This window comes from Lupinus angustifolius, chromosome LG12, assembly GCF_001865875.1.
Source record: "Lupinus angustifolius cultivar Tanjil chromosome LG12, LupAngTanjil_v1.0, whole genome shotgun sequence".
Taxonomy (NCBI): Eukaryota; Viridiplantae; Streptophyta; class Magnoliopsida; order Fabales; family Fabaceae; genus Lupinus; species Lupinus angustifolius.
This window is the reverse complement of record NC_032020.1, coordinates 7022588-7033851: the sequence shown is the minus strand read 5'-3', so window position 1 is coordinate 7033851 and position 11264 is coordinate 7022588. Positions and strand designations below refer to the sequence as shown.

General features: G+C 32.2%; 1 protein-coding gene across 1 annotated transcript; it reads right to left on the bottom strand.

Moving 5' to 3' along the window:
* LOC109362980 (two-pore potassium channel 3-like) lies at nt 4193–10957 on the bottom strand. The gene is made up of 2 exons (XM_019609099.1): nt 9474–10957; nt 4193–4913 (listed from the first exon to the last, which is right to left on the bottom strand). The coding sequence occupies exons 1-2, from the start codon at nt 10571–10573 to the stop codon at nt 4763–4765; spliced, it is 1251 nt and encodes a 416-aa protein (XP_019464644.1). The 5' UTR covers nt 10574–10957; the 3' UTR covers nt 4193–4762.

Sequence of the window (11264 nt, the reverse complement as noted above, 5' to 3'; positions counted from 1 at the left end):
AATTGTTTTTTTGTTTGTTATATTTACATAGAATCACTATGTGATCCTTAACTTCTACGTGTATATCTTGAAGGTAAATAGTTAATATGAAACTATTTAAATTGTGAGTTAAATGCTGAAAAAATTCATCTAATTCAACTTCTACACTTAATTTAATAAGCTTAAAATTTTGCAACTACTATGTCCCCAACATAATTTTATAGATTTATGACTTAGTAGTTGAAGTGATTGAGAATTTTCCAACTTCTTTAACTAAGTTACACACTTATAATTTATAATTTTGTAGTACATGAATTGTGGAATCAAGATCCTCACTATTAAATGATAGAATTCTTTTTTCCTTTTATTTTTAATGACAAAAATATTATTTCATTGTATATAATAAAATGATATAAGAGTCACATACACTATGCTATTTCATCCTGTATTTGTGAGGGATGAAGGTTGAAGGGTATTTTAGGACAAAATTGTGATGAATTTAAAACTTAGTTGGGATTTATAAAACTTTTCCCATATTTTATTACTTTACTACTGTTCTAGATACAATTGTTCTTTGTCAAAAGCTACAATAATTATAAGGATGTTGACTTAGTCATGGTCTGTATTTTTTCTGCCTCGTTTTTTACCTTGACTTTATCCCTTTTATAGAATTGTTAACTATTGTTCTGTTTTATGTTCTGAGTGTATGTTAGACTTAGACCTCACTTTGATATATTGCTTTATTCACATAATCAAGTATAGTATTCTCAGCAGGATCAAAGCAATGCAATTGAAGAAAGACAGAATTAAGCACAATACTTATCTTTTTTGTGTTTTGTTTTTTTATTTTCTACTATACAGTAGCTGGAAACAATATCTTCGCTTATGGGCTAAGTCTAAATACAACTGTTTTCCTCATACCTCACTAAGTGTCTCCTTTTTTGTATCAAAAGTAAAAGCTATTTGGTAACTTTTTTAAAATTCTTGTGTTACTTTAAACAACACATTTTTTTAATCAATTGTAACAAACAGTAAACATCTTTTAATTACTACCTTAAATAAATCAAGCTTGGATCGAACAGTTTTCAAAACCTCAATAGTAGTGAACTTTCAGTTAATCATGACTATAACAAGTGGAATTGGTTTGATTCTTCCCAACCCAAAAGAATCATTGAAATTTACATTCTTTTACCAAGTCATATATATTAATGTAACTCAAATTATTTCCATAGAACTTTCCATTCAACAATGAAATTTGTTGAATTCCTCTTCAAACTATAAAGGTGTTAACTTGTCATAATTACAGCAGAAAGAAACATACACTATATGCTCAATTATAAGATTTTCACATGGTCAACAAAAATAATAACTATGCAACTTCGACATACTCATCATTAGTATTATTTTTTCAATGCTGGAAATTGAATGATGATAGTTTTTTAAAGGAAAATGAGGTAAACAAAAGCATCAAAAAAGGGTAAAAAGAAACACAACTGAAGCAGTCTTTTAAGAACAAAACCAAACCCTTATACCTAATACTTTGTTTATATATGCGACATTAATGAATGAAGCCCTTTTCATACTATAAATATCCAAAAAGCATAGTCTATCATCACCTATATATATATACCAAAATCCAAATGGTTCACGACAATGTTCACCTAATAATTCCAACTAGCATTGTTTATGCAAACAAACAGTTACATTTCACATGCCCTTTATATCAGTTTAGAATATATAATCTTTTGATCCAATTGAGAAAGAGAACTTTGTCAAACAATTTACACTGAGATTTCAGCTATCAAAAATGATGCCAGTGTGACTTTACCTTATGTAACGTGATTTTAATTATTTCTCAGTGGTCAAAGGATTGCATAAGTCTCAAGCAAAGGTCATAGTACGGTATTATATATTAAGAATAACCATACTTCCTGATTGATGTGATATTAATATAATTTAATTAATATTGATAAATTAATCATACTTTATGTTACATCATCTAAGAGTATAGATACCAATATACCACATATTAGTAAACTAGTAATGTAGGATTTCCCCTCAAATAATGAGAGAGAAATATTTTATGTCCCAATTTTTTGTGTTACTATATCATACCTCACGATAATCTTTGACATGAAGAGCTTAGAGCTTATGGGTAGTTTATATAAGTTTATAGAGTTGTTTGATGAATAAAATCTAAAAAGAGTTTTTATAAATTTTGAAAAAAGAGTTTATAATTTTTGATAGTTAGCTTCTTAAAAGCTACTCAAAGTAATTTCTCAAAATATATAATACGTTTGAATAAAATAAGAGTTTAATATCTAGTGTAAAGTTTTTTACACACAATACATTATTTATCATTGATTTCTATTATTTTTGTTTAAGAATTAATGATAGTTAACATATAAATGACATATGATGTGTCAATAGTGTAAAAATAATTATAGTGTTAGTATATACATATAAAATCCATAAAATAAAAACTGAAAAAAAAGATTTCAACCCAATACCCAAAAAAATACTAGTGGTACAGGTTTTTTTTAACAATATCCTAATTCAATAATGGGTGCCTCTGACTTATATTATCTGTTTTTTTGTCATTTTCTTTTTGTTTGGTGGCTTATTTCATTCATCAATAGCCACAAAAAAGTTAATTCAGAACTTTAGTTTATAACTAGTTGTGGAAGGACCGTCAAGTTGGTGAGAAGAGATGGGTAGGATAAGTCAAAAGGTTGAAATTTGATTTAAGGAATCTTAAGAATTTGTCAAAGATGTCAGTCTTTTCAGCAAACTTTGTTAGCCCACACCACTGAAATGTTTTCACTGACTCAACCAGTTTAGCAGTTTTAGGGTCTTAGAACCCCCCATTTAATGAATATATTAGTATATTGTCTGAGCACCTCAGGTTCATGGAGTGAATATAAAATAGAAGAAAAATTTGTTATCTCAATTCATGTCTCGTATACTATTATGTTTTTGTTTGGTATGAAATAACATATGATATAGAATTTGAGATAAAAATGCATGTTTTATGAAATGAAATTTTGTCGGCCCAAAACTGCATGTTGCAACTTGAGGTCAATGACCTAAAAGATAGCATGATTAGAATATAATTTGCTAGTTCTTTAAGTTTGGACACAAAAAATCCTTTCTAAGTGGGTCATTTTCTGATTAAAATGTGTATAGCTTTTCAGATCAACTGTCTGGGAAAAAATGATGACTTCTCTATGAAGATTTTCAAGACAGTTTTCTCCCTATGACATTTGCACAAAGTTTACACCATATAATAATTTCATCCCAGAACTCATAGCCTTGTGAATTTATTTAATATATTTTAATTAGTAACTTTCAATACCTAACAAATTTATATAAGACGGATGTATAAACTTCTGCTATCACATTTGGGCCTTCTCAGCCTGGGTAATTAATTTTTTTTTTCCTCTAAAATCTCACTTGACTAACTCAATGTACCTCAATGTAGAAGCAAAATGGAATTAGAAAATGTCAATGTGCAGTTTGCACTAAGGCAGAAAGAATATGTAATGGAACCATTTTTCATCTAGTCATATCAGTATCCTTGGTAAAAGGCAATTTTATGCGAGTCGAAAACATTTTTGATATAGTGAAAGACTATCTCTTCTAGCGAGATTTTTTCTTACGCAATAATCAGACTAGATCTTTGTTTAAGGGAAAATAGAAGGCATACTATATCCAATCACACAGAAAAGGAAATAAGAAAATTGCATTTACTATCTCAAGTATGTGGACAAAGAACAGGAAGTGTTAGAAATAAGTGAATATGAGTATGTAGAAATATCATTACTCAACTAAGAATTTGCCCATCAAAAACTTAGATTTTGATTATGCAAGCACCAAACAAAAAAGCATTTTGTATTACAGCCTTAGTAGATAATAGTTGCGGTTACTACGATTGCAATACCAATTGCGGTCATTGCAGTACGAATTACTTTGTGAATAAAAACATATTTTTGATATTGATGTGGTCTGATGCGGCCCAATGCGGTTGTGTTATGACCCAATGCAGTCGCGCCACTATGAATCGGTATCACACTGCAATTGCAGTATGATGCGGTTGCAGCGGTCACGACAACTACAATATTGTGGTCACATCACGTGATGCGGTCTGCAATTTGAAACACTGGCTGATAGGAATCATCATAGTAATAACATTGGAGACAAGGGGGGATAATTCATCAAAGAGAAAAATGCTAATGAATCAATGAAATTAGTCTTTATAAAAATATGTACAAAATGATCATTTAAGCAAGAAAATTTTGCCCCTTCATTACCACAAGCCATCTCATCAACCTGACAAACATTGTACATGGTAATAAGTAATAACCAAATTCTGGTAAGGGTCACAAAATGTATCATCTCATGTCATTTTTATTTAACTTTTACCATGCATTTGAAAAGAGAGAATATATAAAAGAAATTTCACAACTTTAAGTGGGTTTAACTAATAAAATTGGTCTCTCTCCTCCATAACCACATGATAACAAAAAATGACATGAGATGATTCATTACTGTACTTATCACCCTCTGAATAACTTGCGAAATTCGGGCTCGACAAGTTACCGATCATGACAAAGGGGAAGAGGAAAAATCACCAGGATGCAACTTGAGAATACAATATCCCTCCTAAGCCCAAAAAGAAGAAAGTTGTAGTTCACCACTGGCTGGCATGCAACTAGAGAATGTAAAACTCCCTTCCCTAGTTGACATCACTTTATATATAGAATTCCCTTGCACCGTACGGAGCTCATCCATGATGACTCTCCATGAGATCAGCAAGTGTTATCTTTCCGCATTTGCCAGTATCTAATATGTCAAACTTCTCACTAATCTGCATGATGTCCTTATCTGATACTTTACCCAACTCCTTGAGCTTGTATATAACATATTCTGATTTACTGCATGTCAAAAACTCAATAGATTCAGTAAAAGCACAAGATGTAGAAGTTGCCAAATTCAATCAAATTAAATGAACCTAATCTTTTTAGTAAAGAAACTATAGAACATAATTCAAACCACTGAAGAAAAAATGATAATATTGTGGTTAAGGACCTAGAGAAAAGCAAAGCAAAAATAAATTAGACATTTGGAGATTGAACACATATGAGACCTGACTCATATGACAATGCATTTAGTAAATATTATCAACAATCCACAATAATGAAACAAGCTAAGGCTGTATCTGTAACTACTAAAAATAATGGAAAGAATCTTGAAGGACAAGCCAAAGGTAAAAACTACAAGTTTATTTGAACTATGAAGAAGAACAAAATTAAGTCAGATAAATATCTTGATGATAAACAGCCAAGAAAAAATAAAAACACGTAAACAGGTTTTCCATGGAAAAACGAATTTAATTAATAATATCATGACTCCCATATTTATGACAATCACCGTAAAAGTACTCTTACTAATAGTACTTCACTCAAGCACCGTACTAGTTTCAGTGTTTGACTATTTCCCAATGAAGTACTTAGATGTGAGACCCAAACAGAACAGATCTGGAAATAAGATCAGATGACAGTGATAATAAAACAGGCAAACAGCAATCATCAATAGCATTCACCGCAGTTTAAGAAATCACAATATGATAATTGTTTACGAAAATATTACTATATTAGTCACGAAGTAGGAGTGACATCTGCAGGGGTAGAGATAGTAGAATCGTGCCCATGATAGTTTGGACACGTGAGAAAAGGCCATCATAAGCCCTGGCTGCATGAGTTGATTACACGAAGGATAGCACAATAATTAGAGACAAAGGAAGATCAAGTAAAACACTAAATGCTTTTTATTTGAAAAGATTTAGATGTAAATGGCTATCTGGATATTTGGTATTTGGCAAGATATAGTTACGTCGTTTGATCCGTTTAGCCGACCTCGCTAACTGGGAAAGGACTTCATTGTTGTTGATATACTATCTAGAATTAAATTGACATGAATAAAACATTAAGCATAAATGATATGAGGCTGTAATAACAACTGGCAGCTGTAACTGCCTGTAACCTCCAACCGCCTGCCTAGAAACAGTGCAGTGGTTATGTGTCTAATGCAGACTGTAAATATAGCACTGCAGGGCCTAACCAATTTACTGTGATAGTATTAAGCACCTGAATTGCTCCATAAGTTTAAGAATCGAAATGAAAAGTCATTATTATAATCACTATATCTCTAAATGAAAGCTATCGCTTATGGACATGTACCTAGAGGCTAAAATAAGCACACAAAAATACATCAACATATCATGTGACCGAAATAATAAACATCAAGTAATATGAAGTTACCACTACGGTCAATATAAAAAAAGTAGAAGTTTCAAGCAAACACATAATGCACTCCAATATAGGTAAATATGTATTATATGTTTTTTTATAAGGGTCTATGAATTAATTGGTTAGGCCTTCCTATTACTCCTTCAAAGGTTTGACTGTAAGCATGGCTACTGTATATTCTGGATATCCTCATCAAAAGCAATTTGTCGGTTAGGTCACATGTTTTTTCTGCCTTATTACCCAAATGGTCTCTTCTTTTGGGCCTGCACATGTGATAACAAAAGTTGAAATAATTGCAAATATATTAAGTTTGAGTTTACATGCAATTTGATCAACCCTACTAAATAGTATTTGGCATCATAATGTGATCTTAGTGGCATGGTTGTTCATAAGGCTTATCATCTATAACATTTTCTGTAGTGCAGATGTTAGTGTTTTTATACAATGTTTGTTTCAATTTCTGTCAGCTAAAGCCCTTAAAGTATATATGTCAACCAACAAGATAGGCAGGGTATATAAATAAGATGAGATATATAGCATGTAAATATATGACTGGTAAGATGTTGATGAATACTACAGGGAGAGAGTATAATTGAAAAGAACTAATACCAGATAGCAGATAGTAGAACCTAGTCACTCACTACTGCAGAGAATAAAAGCCGAAATTCAGGGAAGGTCAAGAATTTTAAGTTCAACTTGCGGTTGGTTCACGGGAAAATACTGAGGTTATATTCAAGGAATTTCAGGAAAACCGTAAGGGTGGCATAAATAGAATACAGAAGGAAAATGTAGATGGCATGACTAAAACAAGTTGCATTTGTACTTTGAAAAATACATTAAATACAACACAAAATAAACAGATCAGTCTGATTAAAGAAAGTCTGTGTCACACATGTTTTTAAACCAACTAGAAGTATTTCTCCAAAAAAATTCCATTGCACTTTAAATGAAGAGATGATCATGCATCAAAATAATGAGCTACACTATAATGTAACAGCAAGTCCTGTACCACTCTAGTATACTTCTACATATCAACCTAATAATAGCAACAATATATGTCTTTTCAAAGTATCCTCTCAGAAAATATTATCAAAAGATGATTATAACATACGATCTTTATTCATTTGAACTCCAAGAACCACAGCCACACTCAAAAGCTCCTTTGGATCAAATTTCTCAGATTTTTCTTCGTTATTATCTTCTCTTATCACCAAACAAACAACAAACTATTCTGAAAAATAATAGAAAACATCTTTCCTTATTTATGAAAGGAACTCCTCAGCTAAATTAGAAAGGAAAATTCTTCAACCAAAATGTGTTTTTCAATCTTAACACCCCCAAAAAAGCCAGTGATCTAAAAGAAGCATATTCTTGATAGATGAATTTCCAGGGACAAGCATGAGTTGAAATAATCAAATTTCCAGGGACATGCTTGAGTTGAAATAATCAAATTTCAGGGGACATGCATGAGTTGAAAATTGAAATAATCACTGAATTAGCTTACTACTGTCCTGCTAGTGCTATGTATCATTCAATATTTAGTCCGGTTTTTGGAAACCCTAATACTTTACCCTTTTATAAAAACAGTACTGGTGGACCATTTTGTCCGGTCTGTGTAGCCTGAATTTGTTTTGACCCTAGTTTTTACTTTAAACTAACTAGAACAGTGGATGAAAATGAAGTTGAAGATATTGATAGAGATGGGGAGGAAAAGGAGCTTTTGACATTTGACAACCAATGAGAAGGATCAAGTAAAATTGATCATGTGCATGACGACGAATGATGAGGGTGTTCATTAGATCACACAATTTGGAATATGAATTGGAATTTAAGACTATTTTTCTATCATTTGGTGTTATTCTGCTATTTTGATTAGAGTCTTATGACTTGGAACTTTAGGAAATTAAGTCATAATAATTATATATCAACTTGATATCATATTTGCAATTATGAATTTATGATATTTATGACCCTTACTTATGGCTCATATTATGTATTATTTTAATATGTCTAACTATCATCATGAATCTTACAATTCACAATGCGATATGATTCATGATTCGAAAATAGGACTAACGATTCATGTATGACTCACGATACTAACTACGCTGCTCAGAAACATAAAACAATATTAATGTAGACACCAATCACACCATGCTAAGCATGCAAACTACTGTAATAGACCAAACAAAATTCAACTTCCTCATTAACGTTTTTATCATCCAAATGTTCTGTTTGATATTTACAAGGCCTAAGAAGTAGAACCATATACCAGGCCATTATAAAACCAGAATAATCTTAGTAACATCCAATAGTATAAAAAATTTAAAACACATTAGATAACAATTGACTGAAACATGGAGGATAACTAATTTCAGATAACTATTTAAATGCCTCCATAAATCAATACCTCAAAGAATATGGTTGTCCAAGTAAACATGATTAAATCAATATACATAGCTATGACTTATCAATGTTCACTGCTGGTAAACAAAACAGAACAATTTAAAGGAGCTCTGAAAAGTGGGGAAAAATGTGTGACAAACAAAAGTTTATAGTCACTTCTAAGATGCCCATATTTGCATTATGTCATGCCTCATTCTAAAAAAAATCTTGTCCACGTCATGCAGCATATTTGTAAAATGCTCCATGGTTATATCATGCCTTATATGAGCTAGAGATTCAGATAAGACTGGACCAACTAATAGAATGAAAATAGAATAAAAACAGAATAGGATGTATGTATTATTCTTAACTTCCCTATGATCAAAGTGATCTAGAGGTAGAAGATGATACAATCTCATAGCGCTCAGCGTATTCGAGTGACCCTGTATTCTCCTTACTCAAATTGAGTCATATATCTTTCCTAAATACTGAATGCCTTCTCCCCCACTCTACCTAGTGATTTATACATCATATTGACCTAACAATTGGCCTAACCAACTACATTTTATAACAAAATTAGGGCCCACTCACTTAACCCTTTCTTCCCTATTCCCTCAGCTAACATATTCTGAATTCGGTCGAACAAAAAAGTGCCTTCAACTACAATAATTTATTTGAAATGAATAACAAACATTTAATATATCATAAAAAATTTAAAAGAAAGAAACTTACTTTCATGAACAACAATATTGATTCCAAAATCACTCAATTTTTATGAGATAGAAATGTAACAGTGCATACCTCACAAAGCCATTGTTGTCAATGTCTGCAGCAAGAAACTCAGCAACAGTCATATCCTGACCAAGGATCCACTTTGCCATCCTCCTATGCCGCTTATCAACTCTCGCCTCAGCCAAATAGAGGAATGCTCGGGCCACTGTAAGCGTTGACACAAGCAACCAAATTGCAGCAAAGATACGACCATGCACAGTCTTGAATGCTTTATCACCGTACCCAACTGTTGTAACTGACATAACTGAAAGATAAAACGAATCCAACCAATCAAGCTTTTCGACAAAATGCAGTACCCCGACACCGAATCCAATACAAAGGACGACGACCCCCAATGCCAAGGCCACCTTCATCCTAATCCTCATCCTCCCTTTCTTCACATCAACTAAATATGACCTCCCATCCTTCTCACCCTTACCCTTCACTGCCCGCAACAAATGATTCTCTTGCAAATCAAGGACATAACTTACCATCCCACTTAACAATATGTCTATAAAACCGAAACCCACCAACACGAACAAAATCGCGAAAAGCTTGGTTGTTGTACTATTTGGAGTAATGTCACCATAACCTATTGTGCACATTGTGACTATGCAAAAATACAAACCATCCACTATAGGATGAGTCTCATTAGATGAAAAATTATGACGATTGTACCAATAAATCACCACCCCTAATGATAAATATAGAACAAGAAAAATACAAGCTTGGTGAACAATGCTCTGAGAACCAAACTTGGGTCTTTCCTCAGATGAATGGCGACTGAAATCACTTACAACAGCAATAGCTGGCGCGGTTTTTGACCGGTGAAGATTTGTTTTGCGGTGTGCATAATCAGGATCAATAAGCCATGAAGCTAATTGTTGTTGTTGTTGTGAATCAAATAAAAGGTCCTGATTTGAAGAAGAAGGTTTGAATGAAAGTGTTAAGGCTTCAACCAAAGGTGAAGAAGGGTCTTTTGGTGAAGGACCAAATATGAGTCTATCTTTTAATTCCTTTGGGGTCACTGGGAGATTGATTTCATCATTTTCTGGTAATGGAAAAAGGTTTGGTGGGAATGGAGGCCTTAATTTTGGACTTGAATATGGTAGTAAAGGCTCTTTTTCCATAATTTTGATGCAGAAAAGTGATTCAAAACAAAGAAAGGAATCGACTTTCTATTATGAGATTGAATTTGCAGAAATGGGTCGGTTGAAAAATTCCAGAAAACCGTGTGTGAAGGGAATTGAGGGAAGAGAGAGAAGAAGAGTAATGGAAAGAAAAGATAGAGTTTTTAACGTTTTTATTTGTTAATTGTTTATTTAATAATGAATATTAGATATTAAAGTGGTGAGATAGATCGAGAGAAATTGGTGCAGTAGAAAAGATACTTCATGAAAGAGGATAGATAGAAGATTTTGAAGTTCAGAATGTTAAAAATGTGATTTTTGAAGTTTTGGCACCACTCATTTAGAGGATGATGCTACACTCACGCGCTTCAGTTATACTACACATGGAAACGGTCTTCTCAAATAGGATAAATATGTATCCAGATTTTCATACTCATGGGCAGTGTAAAAAGATGAAATATGGTTTCCATTACTATAGCACACAAAAACATATTTATTTGACTTTAACCCCTCTTTTTACAAGTTTATTCTTTGTTATGTCCATGATCTTATCTTATATTTTAAGACTTTAATGTAAACAAAATTATATTTTGCTATACATCATTCACCGTTGATTTGAATTACTTTTGTTTGAGAGTAAATGATAGTTACATATGAATGATAGATAATTTGTTGATAGTATAAAAATCAC